The 26,514-nt window shown below is 41.2% G+C and overlaps 1 protein-coding gene across 1 annotated transcript in view; it reads right to left on the bottom strand.

Annotated features, from left to right (window-relative positions):
* Positions 1 to 25,415, bottom strand: part of LOC120940638 (pyrimidine-specific ribonucleoside hydrolase RihA-like) — a 29,928-nt gene extending 4,513 nt beyond the window's left edge. Inside the window, exons 1-5 of the mRNA XM_040353611.1 lie at positions 25,166 to 25,415; positions 17,739 to 17,926; positions 9,108 to 9,287; positions 3,288 to 3,399; positions 558 to 694 (exon numbers count right to left, since the gene is read on the bottom strand). Of these exons, the coding sequence (XP_040209545.1) occupies positions 558 to 694; positions 3,288 to 3,399; positions 9,108 to 9,287; positions 17,739 to 17,926; positions 25,166 to 25,181 (633 nt within the window). The 5' untranslated portion in view covers positions 25,182 to 25,415. The remainder of the gene's footprint in view (positions 1 to 557; positions 695 to 3,287; positions 3,400 to 9,107; positions 9,288 to 17,738; positions 17,927 to 25,165) is intronic.
* Positions 25,416 to 26,514: the final 1,099 nt, after the last annotated feature.

Raw genomic sequence — 26,514 nt, 5'->3', positions numbered from 1 at the left:
TGGTCCCCTACAGTATATAGGCTCTCCATTCTACCAATCCACAAATCTGGTTCTTAAATATCAACAGAACCCCCAATTATAGACTTTCCATCGATTTTCACCAGTCCAGGAAAGACTTCACCGTTCTCAAATAAAAAACTGCTGATTTAGTATCACACTTGGCCATTCCAGGCTGAGAAAGAATAACCTAAAGAGGTCTCAAGTTCGAACTTGATACCTTTTGGCTTCAGAACTTTTTTAAAAAGGTACCGATCCAAAATAAGTATATGGATCAGCAGTTTTCACTTTACCTTGACTTTACTAGCTGCATGTATTTTGCTAGGCCAGTTTAGGAAGAGGTTTGCAGCAGCAGCCTTCATATATCTGTACCTCTCAGACCAGGTTTCCAATAATAGCGGCCACTTTTTTGCCACCCTGACAGATTGGTCTGCTTTGCATTTGCTTTGATTTAAAAAGTTAGAACACTTGCACGAACACACACACACACACACACGTGTAATATATACAGTACATGTAACAGGTACAGCATTTCAGAGATTTTTAGGGGTTTCACTTACCCATGAAAGCTTGGAGCGACATGAATGCTCCCAAGTAGCAATGTAGGTTTTACACAAATAGTCATTCAAAACAATGTAGGCAGCTTCTGGATCTGCAGCGAAGTTAAACTCTCCACAACAAGTGGTGTTTCCTCTTGCTTAAAAAAAAAAAAAAAAAAAAAAAGTTAGATTCCAATAAGAAATGCACTCATTTACTGTTTAACCGCTTTCCGACCGCTATACATACATACTTTTATTATATATATATATATATATATATATATATATATACACACATACACACACACACACACACACACACATATATACACACACACACACACACACATACACACACACAGCGATTTGCAAGTGGTTTACTGGGACTATGGATGAAGACATTAGCCATAATCCCAGTATTATTTTTTGCTGCCAGAGGCTGGCTTTCTCATAAGCCGCTGGAACACTTTCCAAAGTGGAGGTGGGGACCCCCCCTCCCGTCAGGTGTTCCTCGTGCTTACCGGTTCACCCAAGAAGTGATTTTACAGTGCAGCCGGCTGCTTCCATAGGTGATCAAAGAGTATTTTTTTACCCCAGATCTCTCCATAAAGAGAACCTGTCATCCTTATCTCTATTACAAGGGAGGTTTACATTAAGTGATTAAGAAAAAAAAGGGACATATAATAAATAAGAAAAAAAAAACATTTAAAAGTGCCCCCTTCCTCTGTGCTTGTGCGCAGAAGTGAGCACATATGTAAATTGTGCACGCATATGTAAATGGTGTTCGCACCACACATGAGGTATTGCCGCGAACGTCAGAGTGAGAGCAATAATTATAGTGCTAGACCTACTCTAACTCTAAACAGATAACCTGTAAAAGGAGTTTAAAAAACGTAGTTTGTCACTGTTCCAATTTTAAACTGCTTGCCAACCAGTGCACGACTATACGTCAGCAGCATGGCACGGACAGGCAGAAGGACGTGTATATATACGTCCCATTTAAAAAGCGCAGCATTGTGGACGCGCGCGACTCGATCGCCGCGGGGATACCAGCGATCGTCTCACGGGAAGATGCAGATGTGAAACAAGCATCTCCCCACTCTGCCTGGTGACAATGATCACCGATTCCTGTAATCGGAAGCGGTGATCACTGTCTTGTCACGTGTAGCCCATCCCCCCCTACAGTAAGAATCACTCACTAGAGCACACTTAACCCCTACAGCACCACCTAGTGGTTAACCCCGTCACTGCCAGTGTCATTTTCACAGTAATCCGTGCATTTTTATAGCACCGATCGCTGTAAAAAATTACAATGGTCCTAAAAATGTGGCAAAAGTGTCCGATGTGTCCGCCATAATGTCGCAGTCATAAAAAAAAAAAAAAAAAAAAGTATAATAATGTTTGGGGGTTCCAAGTAATGTTCTAGCAAAAAAAAAAAAAAAAAAGTAAAACATGTAGCACCCTCTAGTTAGGTAGGTGCTATAGGTTAGATTTTTCTATAGAGTATGAAAATATAGGCAGGCCCAGCAGTTGGCTAGGTCTGTTTGCTTTTATTCTGGGCTGGGAGTGGCTCAGGGCAGGGCTGGGTGACTCACAGGTAGCATCACTGTCACCTCCCTCCTCTTTCTAAAAGGTGCTAAAAAGAGGAGAGTTGGAGATCCCTGGGGTATTCAAAGGAGCCTTGACCAATCCCCAACTTGGATTGGCAGGCCTCCTAAAATACCCAGGCTCTGCCCCCAGGGGGGGGGGTTGTCGGGTGGAAGAGCTGGAGTGAGAGAGTGTGGCTGTTAGGGCCCAAGGGGCGCTCCCCAGTTGGGGGGGGATTGGGTGCATCCTGGGAGGAAAGAAGAGATCCAGGAGGAGAGGCACATGAGAGAGCAAAAAAGAGGATTGTGGGAGAGAGCACTGCTAAGAGACTGCAGTAAGGGCAACTGGTCACATTTGGGAAGGCTGGTGAGTGAACCACAGTCAGTCAAGGGGACTGGGGAGGCATGCCTGAGAGAACTGGGAGTTTGCAGTCTGGGATGGGTGTAGAACCAGAAGAGTGGACTGTGGGAAGGGCACTGGAGAGAGAGGTCATTGTAGCCAGGCTGGCAGGGCCTGAAGAGAGCTATCTGGAACCAGAAGCTGGGTAGGGGACAGTTCGCACCTAAACTATTTCTACATCATAGGGGCTAGAGGCCCCAGCCCGCAAAAGGCAATGCACCAAGGCCTGGCCGAGTTGGAGTCAGGCCCAACCATGTGGTGCTAGCTGATCTGGGAATTTTCAGCAAGTGGAGTGCTGGAGGAGTAAGGGAAAGGGGTCTTAAGCAAGAGTTGTGCTGGAGAGAAGACTGCAGTGTATACACAAGTTCCAAGCAAGTTACATTAAATCTTTCTGAGCATCCCATAAATTCCTATTCCCATCCAAGTAAAATCCCCTCAAACAAAACAAAGCTTATGGACTGTTCTATGCCCGAGTGTCAGAGATGGATGCTAGGCTGTGCAGGGTGACAGGCGAACCACAATATTCAGCAACCCCAACAGGGGCATGGCTAAACATGTAAACAAAAGTGTCAAAAAAAAGCCTGGTCTTCAAGTGAACACACATGCAAAACAGGCAAGGAGTGACCAGGCAACATCATTTGCAAAACATGGTTTACAAGTGGAAATGGGATATACTGCAATATCATACAAGAGGTGATAATTTACATTTTGATCGGCATAAAGGACTAACATTTACAATCTGGGAATCTACAATCACTGACTTACATTCCATATTTCCACCCATTATGTATAAACTCTGCAGTTTCTGTGGTATTGTTGGATCCATCCTCACAGCTAGGGCCAAGTTGGTCAATGGACCTGTAGCCACCAAAGAGATCTAAAAAAAATTAAAAACCATGCCAATTAGAAAAAATTAGCAAAGATTATGATTTTTTTTCACATTGAGCATACTAGAGTCAATGAATACAAAAGTAACACAAATTGTATAAATATATTATATTTATATTTTCCCTTCAGTTAACAAATAAAGATCAAAATATCAGAAGACCCATGGATATGCCTATTCCATAGCACAGAAAGTCCAATAAAGCAATATACAGTGATACTGCATTTAATGAAAAGTCAGATACCACAATATTGGCAAGAACCAGAGAGTCCCAAAATAGGAGATTGAATAAAAAAAAGCGGGAAACATTTACAAATTGAAATATTTACAATGTAGTGAGAATAAGATTGAAAAATTAGATAAATAAATGGGCTTGAGCAATTATAATAATGTTAACGATAACAATTTTAAGGTTTTGCATTCAATAAAAAATCTACATATTTTTTTATTCCATCTTTAAGTGACAAAGTTTTGCCGCCATTCCACGAGTATGAACAATTTTTAAAGCGTGACAAGTTCGGTATCTATTTACTTGGTGGAACATCTTTCACATTATACAAAAAAAAAAAAAAAAAAAAAATTGGCCCAACTTTGTTTTTTTTTGTTTTTTCATTTCATTAAAGGGTTTTCTGTTCCAAAAAAAAATAAAAAAATAAAAAAAAAACCATGTTTGAAAAATTGCTGTGCAAATACAGTGTGAAAAAACAAAAATAAAAAAAATAATTTATGCAATTTACTTTTCCAGAAGAAGAATTGTGTTTGGTTTAGACTGATTAAAACACAAATTTGGTAAAATATTTGTTAATCATCCATGGGTTTGTGAGTAAATACGATTTTGATCTATGTATATAAATATTGCCATCTATACATCTGTGAGAGCTCAAGGGTAAAGCTTTCAAGCACTCAGTCCAAGGGCCGACTGCCCACCTTTATACAAAGGAAGAATGTTCCTTAAAAAGAGCATGTAAACCCAACATATCCTGTTCTCTTTGTATTGCTTCCTTTGTGTGAAATCCCTGGTGGTTTTGACAGTCCCTCTGCTTTCCTATTAAAAACTGACCACACCAAGCAGGAGAACCCACCCCTCTTGTTGTGCTGCGAACCCAGACTGCTCTCCTCCAATGATCAGACTTGTCCTGACACGCCCCCTCTGCAGAGTTTTTCACTGGGAAGCTCAGTGCATGGCTGCCTCTCTGCCGTATGCCTCCAAAAAAACACACACACCATTCCTCTTATGGGTGACCTTCCATAAGAGTACAGGTTTAGATATCTCTTATGGAATCCCACCCATAAGAGGAATGTTTTTTTTTTCCAGGGTAAATCAATCATTCAAACACTCCTGTTCTTATCTGTTGCCACCAGCTACACTGAGAGGGGCAACATTTTAATACATCCTTTAGTGTAGTGGTTCTCAACCTGGGGGTCAAATGATGATTTGCCAGGGGTCACCAAATCCTGGGCTGTTCCTGAAGCCCGTACCACTCTCCCAGGAAGGGAGATAAGAGGGGGAGGAACAAAGAAAAAGGAAGAGAAAGGAAAAAAAAGAGAGCAAGAAAGACAGTTAGATCGAGGGAGGGATGGGGAAAAAACAAGGAATTAGGATAGAGAGAGATGAAAGGGAAAGAAAGTTGAACAAAGAAAGAGAGGTACATCCTAAAATGTACTATAAGGGGTTTTAATATTGTACGAGTGGAAAGCACTCAGGGAGCGCTAAATGTCAGCGACTTAGGGGCGCAAATTACTCGTCTTGGGTGCTTTCTACACATGCTATGAAAATAATTTTACTGTTAGGGGCCCCCACAACTTGGGAAATGTTATCAAGGGGTCACGGCACTAGAGGGTTGAGAACCACTGCTTTAGTGTGACCATACTGCAGTTTAGGCAATCTTTCTAAGCCTTCTGTTCAATGGCCTCAACCTTACTCTCCTGGAGTTTGCAAAATTGTGGAAAATCCCTCCCAAAACCAACACCCTGCACAAGTAGAGGGCATAACCCCCACTATACATGGTACTATACCAACAAAGGGTTTCTATCTCTGCTTTTACTGAGGAGCAATTAGCCACCTCACTGCAACTGGCAGCAGAGACCATCACCTCAGACAGACATTTAGGGGTAGATCCACATACAAATAGATCGGCGCAGTGTATGTCAGATACGCTACGCCGCTGTAACTTACTTTTGGCCGGTTCGAATCCCCAAAGAATTTGCGCCGTAAGTTACGGCGGCGTAGTGTATCTCAAGCGGCGTAAGGGCGCGGAATTCAAAACTGCGATTAGGGGGTGTGTTTCATTTAAATGAAGCGCGTCCCCGCGCCGAATGAACTGTGCATGTGCCGTCCCTAAATTTCCCGCCTTGCATTGCGCTAAATGACGTCGCAAGGACGTCATTTTTTTTTTAACATAGACGTGACTTACGTACATTCCGATTCACGGACGACTTACGCAAAAAAAATAAAAAATACAAATTAAACGCGGGAAAGACGGCCATACTTAACATAGCAAGTCTAACTATACGCAACGAAATACCAGCTTTAACAATATGCCGGATAAAAAGCCGACTAGAGACGCCGTAAAAAAATGCGCCGGCCGCTCGTACGTTCGTGGATCGTCGGAAATAGCTAATTTGCATACCCGACGCGGAAAACGACGTGAACGCCACCCAGCGGACACCGAAGAATTGCATCTTAGATCCGAAGGCGTACACCTGTCGGATCTAACCCAGAAGCCGTCGTATCTTGTTTTGAGGATTTAAAACAACGATACGATGCGGGAAATTTTAAAGTACGCCGGCGTATCAATAGATACACCGGCGTACTCGCTCTGTGGATCTACCCCTTAGAATTTAGGATTAAAGACTCAATTTCACCAAAACTCTACGAAGTCCCTGGGTTTCAGGACCCCAACCAGAATTATTATTTTTTTTTAAATGGAGAAAGAGACCCAAATCTTGGGGTCCTTTACTTTGTGTGGATCAGAAGCCTACATGACACAACTACCATCTGCAACCCTGCCAGCCAGTCTCTGCCCAGGTTTTTTGTTCACCGGTTATGGATTCCTCACATGCCAAACTGCATTCAAACTGTATTCGCTCATAGTAATATCCTGTTTCACCTGTTAAACTTCAATAAACTGAAAAAAAAAAAAAAATTGATAGAATCCATTTTGTTCAGTAAAACAACAAACTATGCCGTTTTTAGTTTATGGCCAGCGCAAAACAGAGACTAGAACGTACCACAAGACACGCAACAAATCCCAGCATGACCTGACAACAAAAAAGTTCCAACAAAAGCTAATAATTACAGGTTCACTATACAATCTCCTCTGTTAAACCGTACCTATAAAATTAAATTATAATGGTAACACCATATAATAATGAACAGTATAAAGTTATAGTAGAATACAGATAGTATATTTCTTTAAATTTCAGGGTTGAAGAGGAAGGCAAACTTTTCAAATTAAATTTGTTCAGCACACTATTAAAAAAAAAATGTTTTTTTTTTTGACTGAACCATCACCAAATTAGACAATTTTTAATAATAATCTTCTTATGCCGCGTACAGACGGTCGTTTTTTGTGATGAAACAAAATGACGTTTTATGTGATGAAAAAAAACGACGTTTTTGAAACTTCATTTTCAAAAACGACGTTGCCTACACACCATCGTTTTTCAAAATGCTCTAGCAAAGCGCGGTTACGTTCAGCACGTACGACGGCACTCTGTTCCATTAAAGCTCGCTTCATAACTTGCTTCTGAGCATGTGCGGGTTTAAAAACGTCGTTTTGCCCACACACTATCATTTTAATTGACACAAAAAACAACGTTTTGAAAGACGACACAAAAAGTTCGAGCATGTTCGAATCCCCAAAGAATTTGCGCCGTAAGTTACGGCGGCGTAGTGTATCTCAAGCGGCGTAAGGGCGCGGAATTCAAAACTGCGATTAGGGGGTGTGTTTCATTTAAATGAAGCGCGTCCCCGCGCCGAATGAACTGTGCATGTGCCGTCCCTAAATTTCCCGCCTTGCATTGCGCTAAATGACGTCGCAAGGACGTCATTTTTTTTTTAACATAGACGTGACTTACGTACATTCCGATTCACGGACGACTTACGCAAAAAAAATAAAAAATACAAATTAAACGCGGGAAAGACGGCCATACTTAACATAGCAAGTCTAACTATACGCAACGAAATACCAGCTTTAACAATATGCCGGAAAAAGCCGACTAGAGACGCCGTAAAAAAATGCGCCGGCCGCTCGTACGTTCGTGGATCGTCGGAAATAGCTAATTTGCATACCCGACGCGGAAAACTACGTGAACGCCACCCAGCGGACACCGAAGAATTGCATCTTAGATCCGAAGGCGTACACCTGTCGGATCTAACCCAGAAGCCGTCGTATCTTGTTTTGAGGATTTAAAACAACGATACGATGCGGGAAATTTTAAAGTACGCCGGCGTATCAATAGATACACCGGCGTACTCGCTCTGTGGATCTACCCCTTAGAATTTAGGATTAAAGACTCAATTTCACCAAAACTCTACGAAGTCCCTGGGTTTCAGGACCCCAACCAGAATTATTATTTTTTTTTAAATGGAGAAAGAGACCCAAATCTTGGGGTCCTTTACTTTGTGTGGATCAGAAGCCTACATGACACAACTACCATCTGCAACCCTGCCAGCCAGTCTCTGCCCAGGTTTTTTGTTCACCGGTTATGGATTCCTCACATGCCAAACTGCATTCAAACTGTATTCGCTCATAGTAATATCCTGTTTCACCTGTTAAACTTCAATAAACTGAAAAAAAAAAAAAAAATTGATAGAATCCATTTTGTTCAGTAAAACAACAAACTATGCCGTTTTTAGTTTATGGCCAGCGCAAAACAGAGACTAGAACGTACCACAAGACACGCAACAAATCCCAGCATGACCTGACAACAAAAAAGTTCCAACAAAAGCTGATAATTACAGGGTCACTATACAATCTCCTCTGTTAAACCGTACCTATAAAATTAAATTATAATGGTAACACCATATAATAATGAACAGTATAAAGTTATAGTAGAATACAGATAGTATATTTCTTTAAATTTCAGGGTTGAAGAGGAAGGCAAACTTTTCAAATTAAATTTGTTCAGCACACTATTAAAAAAAAAATGTTTTTTTTTTTGACTGAACCATCACCAAATTAGACAATTTTTAATAATAATCTTCTTATGCCGCGTACAGACGGTCGTTTTTTGTGATGAAACAAAATGACGTTTTATGTGATGAAAAAAAACGACGTTTTTGAAACTTCATTTTCAAAAACGACGTTGCCTACACACCATCGTTTTTCAAAATGCTCTAGCAAAGCGCGGTTACGTTCAGCACGTACGACGGCACTCTGTTCCATTAAAGCTCGCTTCATAACTTGCTTCTGAGCATGTGCGGGTTTAAAAACGTCGTTTTGCCCACACACTATCATTTTAATTGACACAAAAAACAACGTTTTGAAAGACGACACAAAAAGTTCGAGCATGTTCGAAAAAAAATTTTTGTCGTTTTTCAGAAGACATAAAACGACGTTTTCCCCACACACGGTCATTTTAAATGACGTTTTCAAAAACGTCGTTTTTTTTCATCACAAAAAACGACCGTCTGTACGCGGCATTATTTAGGGGTAGCAATACTCTTGCTCTACATAGTTGTTGAATAAGGATACCTGGCCTGGATACTTGGAAGTAAAGCGTTTTATTGCGTCAATCGCATGCTCTTTTTGTATCAAATCCAGGCTGGGGGCATTTGGATCCGGTACATCACCCAGCCCATCTTTTCCATGAAAGTCTGATGCATTTATGTTGTGTCCTAGGATTGCTGTGCCTGCTCCTCTATACACAGGAATCTGTGGAATCAAAGAAAAAAAAAAAAAACACAACAGGTAGTTTTTAAATGTATATTTAACCATTATGTCATATAAAAATATACAATATATTCATAGAAAAAGGCAAAACAAAGCCACATGCAGGATTTATTTGGTACGTGTAAAAAAAAATAAAAAAAAAAAACACACCACCACACACCGAGCCTAAGGTAAAACATAGAAATTTCTCCTGATGACCATTTTAATAAAGGAAGAATATAATTTTACATCCGTGTGTGTCATTCCTGTTACAATTAAATATTAGAGCAAAGAAAAAGATTTTAGTTTCTTAAACTGTACTGTAAACTATTAGGAAAAACACAACAGTATAACCAATGAGCTCTACCTGGTGGCTACTGCTGACATTGCAAGTGTGCAGGTATCCCATTGGAGCACTGCAAGCGGTGATCTCTAAAAATGTATACAATTTATATTTATAATATAATAATCTCAGCCTTTTTTTTTTTTTGGTGAAGAATTAAGCCATTTGTGTTTCCTTACTAAAGCAATTAATTAAACCACTTGCAGACCCCAATACGTGCATTGTACGTTGCAGTCTGCAAGTGGTTTACCAGGATTATGTCTGCAGATGTGGCCAGGTGCTCTCCCATAGCCGATCAAATGGGCTTGGAGGACCGGAGCAACGTCACTTCCGATCCAGGCTAGAAGAAAAGTTTATTTTAATGTTAAAGATCAAAAATATATATATATTTTTTTATCTGGAGTATTTTATTGGAGTATTTTTGACATTCCTTGTAATTAGTGTCAATTTAATCAATGAAAAAGTTTGTCAAAATTTTCATCAGCATTTTTACAGTGAGACCTTAGACCACCATCCAGCACTGTGGAGCATTACAGCCCTCCTCCTCTCAGGGCCGGCGCTCCCACTAGGCAGCCACCTAGGCCACACTGCCGCAACCACAGCCGCTGGGTGCCCTCTAGACGATCGGACCCTTGGCAGGTGGTGGCTGGTGCGGTGTGGAGTGTAGCGGGAGGCTGCGCCAACACATTTAATTTACTGTAAGCTTCAAGACACACACAAAAAAAAAAAAAAAAAAAGGAGGGTATTGTCCACTTTCCAGAAAAGGGTCATTTTGGGTTCTTTGTACTATCTACTGATTGCAATTTTTTTAGAATACATACAGTTTGTAGACTGACTTTCACACTCCCCCCCCCCCCCCCAAAGAAGAGTAAGTAGCAGAATACATGTTGGCCTAAATTTATAAAGAACGTTTTTTGTTTCTTTGCAACGTTTTACAACAAACTTTCTTAAAATGTTTGGCTTTTTCATCTATCCATCTTTTTTTTTTTTTATCATTATTATTATTAAATTGTATATCCCATATAGGGGCCAATAACTTGAGCATTCTGCAAGCTTTCAGAATTCTTTAGATCCCTTTGTTGGGCTTTATAACGTTTTCCTTTTATTTATGCTTTACACTAGCAAACAAAGGGCAACAATAAAAAAAAGAAAAAAGTAAAACCCTTGAATCAATGGCCAACAGTACAATTCAGGAGCAGCATTAGTTTAGCAAAGTTGATATGCATTCAGGAGGGAATAAAGGATAGATATACGGGGCCAGATCCACAAAAGGGATACGACGGCGTATCTGCTGATACTCCATCGTATCCCTGTTTCTAACTATGCGGCTGATTCATAGAATCAGTTACGCATAGCTAGTCCTAAGATCCGACAGGTGTAATGGACTTACACTGTCGGATCTTAGGATGCAGTACCGCGGCCGCCGCTGGGGGCATTTCTCATCGTAATCCAGCATCGGGTATGCAAATTAGCACTTACGGAGATCCACAAAGCTTTTTCCCTTCGTGAAGTCGCCGTAAGTGTTAGTTTGCCGTCGCAAAGATAGGGCTACTTTTAGAAAGTGTACTTTTAGAAGGTGTAAAGTTAGTACACCATGTAAAAGTATACCCGTCTTTCCCGCGTCGCTGTCAAATTTAAAAAAAAAATAATAATTTTCCCGCCGCATCTCTTTTTTACACGTCGCGATTCACAAAACTCAGCGCAAAGCACGTCGGGAAAATGGCGTCGGGAGCATGCGCAGTACATCCAGCGCGGGACTCGCCCCATTTGAATTGGCCCGCCTTGCGCCGGACGGATTTAAGTTACACCGCTGCAAATTTCCAGGTAAGTGCTTTGTGGATCGGGCACTAACTTGTGTAATTTGCGGCGGTGTAACTTAAAATCACAAAAGTTACGTTGCGCCCGCTGGTTGTGGATCTGGCCCACTATGTTTTAATTGTTCAACTAGAGCATGGAGTCTCCAAACAGGGGGCCAGTTTACTGTCCCTCAGACTTTAGGGGACAGGACTGTGGCCATTGGAGTAGAAAAGGTCACAACATCAGTGGAAATAAACAGTGCCCCACCTTTGGTGTCAGTGGAAGGAATTGTGCTCCCTCGGTGTCGGTGGAAGGAATTGTGCTCCCTCGGTGTCGGTGGGAGGAATTGTGCTCCCTCGGTGTCGGTGGAAGGAATTGTGCTCCCTCGGTGTCGGTGGGAGGAATTGTGCTCCCTCGGTGTCGGTGGAAGGAATTGTGCTCCCTCGGTGTCGGTGGGAGGAATTGTGCTCCCTCGGTGTCGGTGGGAGGAATTGTGCTCCCTCGGTGTCGGTGGGAGGAATTGTGCTCCCTCGGTGTCGGTGGGAGGAATTGTGCTCCCTCGGTGTCGGTGGGAGGAATTGTGCCCCATCATTGGTGCCATTGGGAGGAATTGTGCCCCATCATTGGTGCCATTGGGAGGAATTGTGCCCCATCATTGGTGCCATTGGGAGGAATTGTGCCCCATCATTGGTGCCATTGGGAGGAATTGTGCCCCATTCTTGGTGTAATTGGGAGGAATTGTGCCCCATCATTGGTGCCATTGGAAGGAATTGTGTCCCTTCAATGGTCACGGGGGGATGGAATTAATGTTGGAATTAGTGGTTAAAATCGTGCCCCAAGGGCCTGATAAAAGCAAGCAAAGGGCCACAGTTTGGAGACCACTCAACTAGAGCAACTGTAGTGTACACAGACAGTAAAAGGCACACAAAATAAAATACACATTATATTGCTTATCATAACTACAGCTAAAGTCCTTTCAGTGCCCAAGTAGTAAGCAGAAGTGACAACATGGACAGTACAGTAATACATCATACTTTTCTTAACATTTTAAAGACAAGAGGCTCAATTCACAGTTATTTTCAACCAATGAAATTTGATAATTACAATCACATAGCTAAATTAGCGAACCTTGTGGTGTGAAAGGGGTATTGTTGCACCACACTGACCATTCACACCTGAGAGTTTTGGGATTGCCGTAGAATCATTGCGATTCTGCCCGCAATCTCAAAACACACTACAAATTGCAAAACGCAGGTTCATGTGCCATTATTTTCAATTAGAACGGTTCCATTGCACTGAATGGAGCGAGACTTGTCAGGCGGCCAAGTCACCCCCCATGTGAACTGAGCCTTACTAACAGTTACAGCAACAGTTTGTTTTTCCTTTTGGGATAAAAGGTTTTGCATAAATGAATAAAAGCTGATCATTGTAAGCACCCCTGTCAGTATTAAATAATTTGTCTCAACCCTCTGACACTTTTGCTGGACTGGTTGGTTTAGTAAAAGTAGAAAAATAACAGACTTACTAGTCAGATGACCAAGTGAACCAAAAAAAGGGAATAAATAAAATGCAGTCAACACATCTAAGAATTGGTAAGCTATTAGGATATTTGATTTTGGGTTCAATACCACTTAAAAGCTTTGTGAATTTTGCTTAGGGTATTTTAGCAAAAAAATTGCAGAAAAAGTACATCCTTTCGCATATTTTCTAAAAAGAGAAAGGTGAGCTGTACAAACACAAGCGTACACACGGTTGGAATTTCCGATGGGAGCTTTCCATCGGATATTTCCGACCGCGTGTGTGCCCCATCTGACTTTTTTTCGTCAGAATTTTCGACTGAGTTTTGCCCAGTCAAAAGCCCGACCGTGTGTACGTGGCATAATTCTATACTGCAGGGCCGGACTTACCATTGGGCTTGACTGGGCTCAAGCCCAATAGGGGGCCCCCTTTAAAAAAAAAAAAGAAATTTTTTTTTTTTTTTTTTAGGGGTCCGGAGGTCCCCATGGGCCCAAAGGCAACCCCCCTTTTTTTATTTATTTTTATTAAAAAAAATGTTTTTTTTTTATATATTTATATTTATATATATATATATATATATATATATATTTATATATATATATATATATATATATATATATTTTTTTATTATTATTATTATTATTATTATTATTAAAGGGCCCAGGGGTCTACAGGGCCCCCGGATGGCAAGCCACCTTTTTTTTTTTTTTTATAAAAAAATTACACACACATATATATATATATATATATATATATATATATATATATATATATATATATATATATATATATATATATATCCCCCCTTTTTATATATATAACCCCCCCCTTTTTTTTTATAAATGTTTATTTTTTTATTTTTGTTTATATTCTTTATTTTTTATTAAAAGGCCCAGAGGCAACCTCCCTTTTTTTATGTATTTTTTATAAATGTGTATTTTTTTTATTAAAGGGCCCAGAGGTTTATTTTTTATTTTTATTAAAGGAAAGGCAGATGGCTACCCCCTTTTTATTTATTTATATTTTTTTATTTTATTTTTATTTATATTAATTTTTTCTTTATTTCTTCTTTTTTTTTTTAAAGGCCCCCCGCTATACCTCCCAACACGCACGGATTCTGCGGGACTTTCCCACACAGACAGCTTCTTCCCGCAGTCCCGCAAAAGGGTTAATTTTCCTGCATTTCAAGAGGAGGCAGCACGGAAGCAGGAGGAACTGGAGCGTTGTGTGGAGGACTGTTGCTGCTGAACGGAAGAAAGCCGAGGGCCGGGCTAATGACAGTCTGTGGCCCCGGCTTTTGGCACAGGTGAGAGGCACTCCCCCCCGCTCAACAACTTCAATTCGCCCCCCCCCCGCTCAACAACTTCGACCCCCCCCCCCCAATTCTCGGCTCCAGGGGGCCCCTTCAACACTCAAGCCCAGGGGCCCCCACCACCCTAAGTCCTGCCCTGGCTGTCAGGCAAAGAAACTTCTGAACTTTCCTGCTGAAAATTGAGCAATCAGAAGTACGGAGGCCGTATTTGGCAGGCATTTATTGCTGCCTTTTATTTTGGGGAGATTTCACTCACTTTGTCACGCCAGGACATAATGTAGGGATGGACAGCACCAAAATGAGGAGGACGCTGTTCTGTTGGGAAAGAAGATGGCCAAAAAAAAATGGGAGGCACTTTTAACCACTTACCTACCAGGCACTTTTACCCCTTTCCTGACCAGGACAATTTTCTGCACTGTCACACTTTGAACAATTGTGCGGAAATGCTACACTGTACCCATGTGACATTTTTATCATTTTGTTCACACAAATAGATTTTTCTTTTGGTGGCATTTAATCACAACTGGGGTTTTTTTTTTTTTTGCTAAACAATTAAAAAAAAAAAAAAGTCACAGTTGGTTATAAAATTTGGCAGACAGGTCATTTTTCTCCTTCACCGATGAGGCTGCGCTGATAATCAGGACACGGAATCTATGCTCCAATTATCAGTGCCGATGTCCCTTTAACACAAGCTTGCTATCGGCCCTTTTCTCTCCTCATGCTGTCAGCGTGAGAAAAGAAAAGCCGATAACTGGCTTGTGTTTACTTCCGTGATCAGCCGTTATTGGTAATGGCTAACCATGTGGTAAAGGGACATTGTGCTTGGCCCTTTACTCAACGATCAAAGTACGCCTCAGTAAAAAAAAAAAAAAAAAAAAAGAAGGAAACCACCACACACACACACACACACCAGAAGGTTTATCATATGTACCCATTTTAACCACTTCACCTTCTCAATCTTTACCCCCTTCACTTTAACTGGTAATTGCGTCATCATGCAACACTGTAAAGAGCTTTCTTTTGGTGGTATTTGATTAGCACAGTTTTGTTTGTTTTTTTGCAAAAAAAGAACACCTACAAATGTTGAAAACAAAAATATATATTTTCTACTTTTGGTTATAAATACATTCAAAATTAAAATAAAAAAAATTCTTGATGGATTTAGGCCAAAACGTGTTCTGCTACATGCCTTTGGTAAACCAAAAAAAGTCCAAATAAGTGTATGATAATTAGTTTTAGTAAAAGTTGTTGTGTCTACCAACTATGGTATATTCAGAATATTTGAAAATTGATCAATCCTGATGTACTTACAGCCCATTACATTTGAAACCCTAAATTGCCAGTACAGTACAAACGCCCCCCAAATTACCCCTTTTTGGAAAGTAGATAGCTGGAGGTATTTAATAAGGGGCATGCCGAGTTTTTTGAAGTTGCAATTTTTTGGAAAATTAAGGGTAGCCCCCTGTTCCTAAAGAAATGGTGCTAGAATGTAAATTTAGTTTATGGCTGAGCTGTAAACATCTCAGATTGATTGTATACTGTATAGTTTATTTGTTTTCTGTCTTGAATTTGGCTAGTTGTGCATTTCTCACTGTTGCCAGTAGGTGTCACTGGTACCACAGGCCAGTATGAGAATTACAACAAGCTGAGCTGTAATATTCTCTTTTCCAGAAACAACCCAGTAGGAGGTTCCTGGTCGTCGTGCATTCTGGGAGAGGGTATTTATGGGACAGACGCCATGTGCTCTAGTCAGTCCTTACCTCATGACCTTCTAGGCCAGAGGCCACGTTACTGCAAGTAGGCCCAGAAGCCTGTCTGTGGCCTACTAATCCTGAGGTGGTCCTAGTCTGTCTTGCCTGCGTTTAAGAAGCCGAGCCAAGCTGAGGAGATCCAGGGGAGGACCCTTTGCTGGAGACTCGTTTGGAGGATGCACCTAAGCTAAACTACCCGCACAGTACTGCTGGATGGCTGAAAGAGAAAAAGAGAGAAAGAATAAAAGAGAAAAAGAGAAAGAGAAAAAAAGAGAAAGAGAAAAAGTAAGAGAAAAAGAGAGAAAGAGAAAAAGAAAGAGAAACACCTATCTGTGAGTGCCACTTCATACACACTTTTTTTAAACCTATTTTTTTTTATATCCAGTCATCAGAGCAGCCCAGTGTCACTATAGTGACTGTACTACACAGGGGAATTGGTGATCAGGGATCTGCTTATACAGTACAGTGAAGATTGTGTGACATTTTATAAGCAATAGTTTTAGCGGTCATGAATGGAATTAACCATTCATGCACAGCTTGCTTTTAGTTGTGATCTGCGATTGACTACAGCTATCACATGGTACAGGTAGCCAGGTAACATGTGCTTGGCCCACAGCAATCACAGATCACAAGCTGTTCATGAATGAAAAGCTATACGACAGGTTTTTTATATTGCCATCATATGATTGGTTGTAGCAGTCACATGATACCTGGTCACCAATTATTAGTATCTGTAATCCGTTGTGTCCGCCACAGGAGGGGTGCATTGCACGCTTTTAACCCGGAGCAGGCAAAATGATGTATATGTACGCAATTGTGCCTCAACATGCTGCCCCGCCACAGTATAATTGCTGTGGCGATTTGACAAGTGGTTAAAAGAAACCTTGTTGCATAGTTGTTGGGTTTAGGTTTTTGGTTAGTAACCAACTACATTTTTACTCTCTCAATCATGTTTTTTTATAAAGTCACCAACCTAGAATGATTTGATGAAAAAAGGAGCCCATGTTTGCATTAGGCAGACATAAGAACTTTATATACTAACATTTGTTATTCACAACAGGGGCAAACATAAAATGGCATCTTGTACTGAGCTACTGTCATTTGTGACACGTCTTTTCTTAATGACAAAATAGGGAAGGAGAATTACCATCATTGATGGACAGTTTAAAATTGTAATATCTAATAATCACCACAGCAATTTGAATTCACTGTACATTCAAAGAATATATATTTTTTACATTATTCAGTTCCCCATTGGACATAGTACATGTTGTACTTTAACCCATCTTACTACTTGCCCTGTAACACTACCTGCAATAGATGGCTGCTTTAAAAGCCAGCGCCCATCTTTGGCTCCCAGCACTTTCCCAAGGCAAGCTCCAGCAAGAGGAATGCAGAAGGAGGCAAGATGTGCCAGTTTTGCATTTATCTAGTTGATGCTTGCTTCTTGTAAGTGCTGGGAGCTGGAGACAGGTGCTGGCTATGAAAGCAGCCATCTTCTTTCTAGCTGTTGGGCAGCCATGTTTAAAGGGCACCAGTCCAACTTTGCAACTAGTTTTATAGGACATCTAGGAAGGATGGGACAACGTGCCACTTGCATTTTGTCCCATAGAGAACTAAAAATGTATACAGTGACAATTCTTTAATGCAAACATTTTAAATGAATATCCTATAAGCACAACATTGTCTACACCAAATACTATTTAGATTACATAAACATAACGGTTACTTACATCTAATCGGTCACAAATTTGTAGGACGCGTAGAACATTCTTGCACACATTTTCCAATTCAGTATTTCCTCCTACACACGTAATTCCCAAAACTTTAATATTAGGAGCAGCTACTGCCATCATAATAGCCTGGGCATCATCAGTACCACAGTCCACATCCATAAGAAGCAACTTCTTCTGAGGATTTGCTGTGAAAGAAGGCAATATTGTATTCAAATTTATATTATACAATTATTCTACTACTCCAATTACAGCTAAATTTCTAACTCAATAGAAAATATTTAGACATCTGACAGATATAAAATTACACTCTAAAAATAGATAATGCAAGGACATGGAGGATATGTTTCAACTCATGAACCAGCATCTTCATCTCCAACTAATGGCCATGGCCATCAAAAAGAATAAAGTGGAAGGTCTGTGAGAGGCAGAGGCAATGACTGGCTGCCATTGCCTTAGCGGACAATCAAGGTCTCTGCCTTATATAGAATTTACCCTTAGGGCCATGTCAAACTAGTGATCCTGTAGCCAGCAAGAACTCACAAGCTACAGGGTCACGAAACAGGGATATAGAGTTGAACAATACTCCCTTGCTTCCATTTGTTGCTACTAGGGATGAGCTTTGTGTTCGACTCGAACATCGTCTGTTCGTACGTTCGGCGAATTTCGAACAAAACGGGTCGTTCGCGCCAAATTCGAGTGACGCGCGTTGGCCCTAAATTCACTGTGGGATTGCGCGCTGATGATTGGTCAAGCATGCACCATGACCCCAGATAGAGCAGGCAGGCTAGTCAGTTTAGTTACATTTACAGTGTGTAGAGGATATATATACATCCTAGCGTTGTACATATATTTATACACTGTATAGCTTAGCTAGATCAGCTATTCCTATTGTTAGGCAGTAGATTGTGCTAGCTGCAGTGCTCCAACGTGTTGTATTGCCTGCATAGTGTTTAGTTTACACCTAAACATAGTACTCAGTGTTAGTTGACGTGTGCTATTTAATTGCACATACACGCAGTCGCTGTTACTGCACGTGGGCTGTTTTTTTGCCCATAAACGCAGTCGATCTTACTGCATGTGTGCTGTGTTTTTGCCCATAAACGCAGTCGCTCTTACTGCACGTTTGCTCTATGATGAAGGGCTCCTTAGACTCCTCCAGCATCACACTTATTACAGTCCTGACAGTTACAAAAAATCCAACGACTTTGTGCCCCATCAGTAGCAATCATGACATTAGCTTACTTTGGGCATGCCAAGTACACAGTGTGTAGGTAGCACACCCTTACTGTAATATTGGATAAAAAGTGACATCAATGCAGCCTTGGCACAATGGCTCTATATTAAGGCCAACATTAAAGCGGACTAGATGAATGAATGAGGTCATTATCTGTCCAGTAAGACTCCTCACAGGATATTCACTGCCCCCATACCTGGTCAGCATTATTTCTGAAGAGGGGTGGATTGGATGGATATCCTGTGTGATAATTTGCTCAATAAAAACTCAAACGCTGAGGCAAGCCTGAACAAGAGGCCTTGGTGTGCACGGTAGAGTAGAGATCTTTTATTTCCATTTACCTTATCCTACCATTAGGTTACCTCCTTTCTTATTTTTAAGCACAATGCATGTTTATCCCCATTTAAAAAAAAAAAAAAAAAAACACACAACACTTATTTAAAAAAGGGCTTGTAAATCCTTGTGTTTCTCCACCTTAATGCATCCGATATAAGGGACCATCCACCTTGTTACCAGAGACCATTGCAAATAAGCTGAGGCCAGTACCAGAACAGACTTCTCGCCAGCCAGGGACAGTGAAGAAGTGGGAAAGCATCAGCAAGTGCCAAGTCAGGGACCCAGTGGGACAGCAGAGGTGAGGCATGGAGTGCCAAGCCAGGGACCCAACATGTTAGTAGGGGTGAAGCTTGAAGAGTATCTGAGTGCCAAGCCAGGGTCCCAGCAGTAAAGCGGAGGTGACGCTTGAAGATACTGAGTGCTACAGTGAAAGAGCTCAGGGGATCCAGTGGATATGAAGTCTAGTGAGAGAGAGACTGGGAGCTCGTTGATGTCAGGGCACTGCCCTTTATGGTCACATTTCCCCAGTTGGCTCTGGGTGGAATTGAACCTGGGACCTGTCCATTGTGAGTCCAGCTCTTTGCCTCTGAGCCACTGCTCAAGTATTACTTTGCTTGCTATCCATTTGAGCCTGGTGCTGAACCTGTACTTTCTGTGGACCAATCAGTGGCCAGTGCGGCCTATTTAAGCCAGCCCCTTCCCCTCTGCTAATGGCTGGTTCGTTGTCAGCTTTACCCTGTGAGAGAACCTTGAAACCTGAATACCCTGACCTGCTTGACCCGGATTGGACCTTGACGATTCTCTGCCGTCTCCTACACTTGACCCCTGCCTGCTTATCGGATTTGCTGTTGTCTCCTGCCCCTTGACCTTGGCTTGCTCTCACGGACTTCCTCTGATCTCTCCAACTCCTGACCCACGGCCTGTGACCCGGATTTGCCTTGTTTCCTGTTGGTCCCTTCTGGACTTACCTGCCTGTTCCTGCCTGATCAACGACTGTCTCCAGTCCTCTGCACCTGCCCTGCTTTCGTCAGCTGCACCAGGTCTGCCTACCAGTTCCCGGCACCGGTGCCTCCTTGTGCCGTCCCTCCTCTGTTCTAACTCCAGGGAGTGGTCTGCACAGGGTCGCAAAGGTGAGCCGCCCTCAGCATCTCGGCCTCGGTGAGTACTTACCTTAATGGTCCCGACAGTTGAGTGCGGGATAAAGAGAACTGTTCGTGTTGCAAATACCTGAATACCTTTAACGTTAGTAACAGCTACAAGATTGTTGCCATAGGAGACAGTGATCCTACCTACAGTATACAGAAGTGGTGTCCGGCTTGAGTCCTTCACCTGTATAGCAGTCTACCTATAGAAGTCTCGAAGTCTGCCAATTCACATTGAATCTACCCAATGGTGTCCTGGCCCTAACCCACTCTCCCACAATAAATCTTTGCATTCAAAAAGTGTCTGGCTCCCACCATTTCATATTGCATTACACCCATAATGCCTGGTAACCCACTCTATATGGATGTCAGCTGTCCAACTCTGGAGGTCACCATTGGGCTTCAGAGGCTCCGGGACTTTGCTACACATATTAAATATATTTTTTCAGTTTGAATGGATATTTACTTATGTACACATACTCGAAGTTAGCTGCGGGTACTATAAACCTAAAGGAAGAAGACTAGTCATTCTTGCCAAGTGGGTTAGGTTACTTGATCATAGTGGTCAATTTCAGAGGGATCCATGTAGATATTATATGTTTATTTAAATAATTTTCATATGCATTTTTGTATGATATTTAGAGAGTGCATCAGGATTGCGAGTGGTGCCTCCGCTGTCCCATGTGGCTCGTTCACTCTTCCTGGAAGTATGGGTTTATAAAACACACAAATGATTTTCATTTGGCTTTGGGCTCCATATTGTGAAATATTTGTAAGTGGATGCAGTTTGAGTATGTTGCTATATAGGAATATTTGTCTGTTTAATAAGATAATATACCAAATTACATATTCATATGTTGTAGATTTGTTATCCTCCAGTTTCTCCTGAAGCAGTGGACAATCAATTCACAAAAGTCCAGTACAGTCCTATCATTGGCTGATATGAAGAACCTTTTGTTGCATTACATGAATGAATATGTATACTATGGGATTGATTCATTAAATGCAAATAGGCTAAAAGCTAAAAGCCTATACCCAAACACATGCAAAGAATACCCAAACATTTAAGTGTAATTTCATGAGATTTATGAGGGCGTGTCTAGGGGCGGGACATGGTAGGGGTTGGGCGGGGCAACTGGTAGCGAGTATGCCTTGAGGCCTGGCTAGTAGCTCAGGACTTGAAATTTTGAGCCCTGTATATATGTATATGTGTATATCTGTGGCCAGGCCAACATTCAACTGCACACGCGCCAGCTCAGTTCCAAAGCTAGCCGTGCACGCTCAGCAATTGACACGATGGCGCCATTTTTAAAAATAAAGCAGTACCGCTCCCCTCAGTGAGGTCGCATGACCTCTCCTGTCCACCCCCCCCTCCGCAGCCTCTGACCTCTCCCCCTCAGCAGCCTCTGACCTCTCTTGTCCAACCCCCCCCTCGCAGCCTCTGACCTCCCCTGTACCACCATGCGCAGTCTCTGACCTCCCCTGTACCACCATGCACAGCCTCTGACCTCCCCTGTACCACTAGGAGCTTTAGCTACATGTTTATAGCTTAAATATTGATATTTGTACTGAAAACTGCCATTTTAGGCACTTTTTTTGCAGTATCAGTAAAAAAAATGTGTCTGTGCCAGTAAATGACATGATTTTTGGCAGTAAAAAATTGGTGCCGTTTGTAAATCCAGTCTCTCTTATCTATATATAATACACTCTTCAAATGTGCTTTAAAATGGTTTTCCCTTTATGAACAAGAAAATAGTGACGTTATGATGTTGGGCTGGTATAAAATTGCTGTGGGGCTGGTATGAAATTATTTCCAGGGCTGGATTTTTATTCCCAGTCCGGCCCTGCCCCCCCCCCCCATTCACAGACCCCACCAATTGTCCCCCCCATTCATATTGCAGCCCCCCCCCCTCAGCTGTGCCCCCTATCATATTGCAGTCCCCCGAGCTCTGCTCCTCCCATTCATATTGCAGCCCCCTAAGCTCTGGTCCTAACATTCACAGTGCAGCCCTCTACACTTTACCCCCATTCACATTACAGACCCCCAACAGCCCATTCACAGTGCAGCCCCGCTCAGCTTTACCCCCATAGCTCTGCCTTCCATTCACATTACAGACCCTTACGAATTTGGTCTCCCCATTCACATTGTAGCCCCCTCAGCTTTGCCCCCTTACCTCGCCTACCTGTCTCAGGTACACAGAGCAGAGAGCAGGAGGCAGGACAGCTATAGACAGCAGCTTTGGATGGAGGGCAGGAGCTGCCATAGTTAACTTTTCAAGCGTTCCAACAGGTGATTGGTTGTTAGGATGTAGGGCGGTCTAAGCAACCAATCACCTGCTGCAGCTCTTGAGAAGTTAACTACGGCAGCCCCCGCCCTACAACACACACACACACACCAACTGGAGTTGTTGCTCATAGCAAAGTGTCCACAAATTGAAAATAATTTTTTTTTTTTTTTTTTAATTGCTACAACTCCACCTTCGTGCACGTTTAATTTTCTTCCCCCACCCCATTTGTAATAAAAAAGCCTCAACAGATTAAGCAGATAAATCTGAATGTTTCTCCTGTCAAAGATATCAGCAGCCTAGTTTGGGCTCAATGGACCATTAGAACAAGCTAGACTTGCCTTTAATTTCTACTTTAAATCTAATTGAAAATAAATTTAGAATTTTTAGGCCCGAATATTTGAAAACCAGACATGGTTCCCAGAAATCAGGGACACTGAACAACTATGCACTTTTGCATCTGTTCTTTTCAGTGGACAAAAAAAAAAAAAGGGGGTTGTGAATATTGACAAGCATACAAAATATAAAATGCTCTATGTGTGTATAATATATACATACATTTAAAAAATACAAAAAAATGTTACTTTGTTACTTTGTACTGCTTTGACCAACAAAATAAATAAAATGGGTTTTACCGTGAACAGGGACAGCAGTGTTTGAGTTCTTTTAGGCGCCATGCACACAAGTATAATAAATAATGTTTTTTGAAAGGGCGCCCATCCCTCCATGCTTGAGCGCTGAAGCAAATGCAAGTTGCACACGCATATGATGCATCACCGCAAACGTTAAAGCGAGAGCAATAATTCTAGCGCTAGAACTCCTCTGTAACATGTAACCTGTAAAGGTGTTTAAAGCATTTCCTATGGAGATTTTTATGTACCGTATTATGTCGCCATTCCACAAGCGTGACATGATAGGTATCTATTTACTTGGCGTAACATCTCATATTTTACTGGAAAATATTTTTTTTGGAATATTGCATTTTCGTTTTTTTTTTTTTTTTTTTTTTTTTTTTTTTTTTTTTTTATTCCTTAAAGTGTATCCCCCCCCCCCCAAAAAAAAACACATTTGCAAAATTGCTGCACAAATACCGTGTGACATAAAAAAAAAATGCAATGATCGCCGTTTTATTCCCTAGAGTCTCTGCTAAAAATAAATCATGCAACTCTCTTCACTGCAGTGCCATTGTGCTGCCTGAAAATGCAGACACACTGCATTTTTATGCAATGCACCTCAGGGCAGCCTTGTGGGGTGAAGGTAGGGTTGCCACTTCATCTCTTTAAAACCAAACACATTAAATTACACAGGTTCTGTGGCTGATTAAGGTGGTATTTAAACTCACTTGGTGCCTTATCTGTGCAATTCATATGGGTTGGAGGGGGTGGGGTTGCAATTCATATGGGTTGGGGGGGGGGGTGAGGTGGCAACCCTAAGCCCTAGTTCACATCGGTGCAGCTTTGAAATTGCTGTACCTATCTCAATGGATTGACTGTTTGGATTTTACATTATACAATAAAGGAGTTATTATGCGGCCATCCAGCAAATATTTTCTTTGACGTTGCGCTACTTCATTGCGATATCAAAGACACAAATCAGTGTGATTTGCACTGCCGATTTCATTGCTGCTTCTGACTTCATTTAACAGAAGTCTATGCAAGTCGCAATGAAATCGGTATGAAAGTAGCGCAGGATCTTTTCCCATAATCGCTGCAATGTCAGTCTTAGCGATATGAACAGTTCCATTGCTGGCAATGGGGTGCAATTTGTCATGATATTTGAAAAACTGTCAAATCGCATGACAAGTCACAATTGTGTGAACATGGGCTTACTGTGCTGATTACAGCAGAATGGGTCGGTGGGCTTTGCACTGAAACGGCTGCTGGTAGTCCAACTCTGGAATGCACAGAATAGAGTGACAACGCTGCAATTGAACAGATTAAGCATTGTCACCTGTGGAATGAAAGGCTCTGTGGAAATACCTTGCTGGTATAGTTAAAATATAAAAAACAAACAAAAAAAAACAAACACAGAACATATAAAAGAAAAGATTTAAAACCATTTATATTTAACAATACGTTTAGTTTAAATGCCAGGGTTTAGAGTCATCTCAAACCAAAATATCTCCAATCAGAATTCAAAGATAGGGTTACAGGTATCAAGGCAGTCTTCACAATGTCACTGCATGAACAAAAATACAACATTCTATGTGTTGTAAAAGTAAAAATGACAAGTGTTCATTAATTATTTACAACTATTTTCTATGAGAGTAAAGTTTAATCACTAACGTACAGGGACTTTGGTATTTTTTGAAACATGTGAATGTAGTTAACTTTTGTTTCCGTAACCTTACCTGACCTAACATTTGAGAATTTTGGTAAAAAAGATAATATAATAAAAACATGAATAGAAAACAGAGACAAGACATACCTGTTTTGCTCGCCATTTAAATGATAAATGACAATGATCGTAGCTGAATCTTCACAGAGGCAGTGAGAAAGCTATGAGAATTGGTAAACCCTTTAGGCTTTGACTTGTATGATCTTGCTGTATTATTTAGTCTATGATATACAGTCTGGTCTCCGATCCAGTCCTTACAGTCAGCATGTAAAGATTCCTTAGAAATAAGCATACAGTTTTTATTTCAAGAAAAGTTACACAAGAGGAGGAGGAGTGCAAAGTCAAATCCACTCCCTAGCTACTAGTCAGTCGGTCATTAGCGGTCTATTAACCACCTTCCTATTTGCTGAATTTGTAATACAATGTGGATATATTTAACCCCTTATTAAGCCTTAAATAACTCCTCCCCCAGTCCATTCTGTTTTTTGTTTGTTTTTTTATCTCCATTTTCTTTCAAATTTTAATATTGCAACTTTGTTTCTTTTTAATAGTTGTTGTTTAATCCTTTTTTTTAGTCCCACATTATACTGTGCATAAATTAGCAACATTGAAAAAGCACCATCAATGTTTCTTTATTATATATTAACATAAAACACGCCCCCTCAGCAACATTTGAATTAGGCGTGCTTACGCCGGCCGCATTTACGCTACACCGCCGTAACTTAGCAGGCAAGTACTTTGTGAATACAGTACTTGCCTAGCTAACTTACGGCGGCGTAGTATAAATAGGATACGCTACGCCGCCGCAAAGATGCGGCAGTCTATTTGAATCCACCTACATGCGAGTATTACCACGATTATCAGCCACAGTACCTGTGTAGTTAATATGTGTTTGGTTTTAAAGAGATGAGGTGGCAACCCTACCTTCACACCACAAGGCTGCACCGAGGTGCATTGCATAAAAATGCAGCGTGTCTGCTTTTTCAGGCAGCACTATGGACAAGACTGCAGTGAGTTGCAATGCACTGCAGTGAATAGAGTTGCGTCATTTTGTGACAATTCAATAAAGTTAAATAAAAAAGCAAAAAAGTGTCATGCTTTCTAAAAAACATATTGCACGGCCCTTCACACAGCACATCAACGTATACGAGGTGTATAACGTGTGCAGGTTAGTGTGAACGAGCCTTCATTATAAATAGGCCAGCTTATATATAACATTTCCACCTTTTGCTAATAACATGAAAAATTACTAAATGCCAGCAGGATGGTGACTGAAGGCTCTTATAAAAATACTAATATGGCCTAATTAATTCATCTAACTTTGTAGTTGAATTAAATGTTGATTAATGTAAGTTTACGCACTTAGGCTGGGTTCACACATACAATTTGCATGAGTGCGACGGGCTCTCAATGGAGCGATTCACACAGGTCCGGGGTGA

The sequence above is a fragment of the Rana temporaria genome, chromosome 5 (genome assembly GCF_905171775.1).
Source record: "Rana temporaria chromosome 5, aRanTem1.1, whole genome shotgun sequence".
Taxonomy (NCBI): Eukaryota; Metazoa; Chordata; class Amphibia; order Anura; family Ranidae; genus Rana; species Rana temporaria.
Note: the sequence above shows the minus strand (reverse complement) of the source record. Positions and strands in the feature narration are given on the sequence as shown.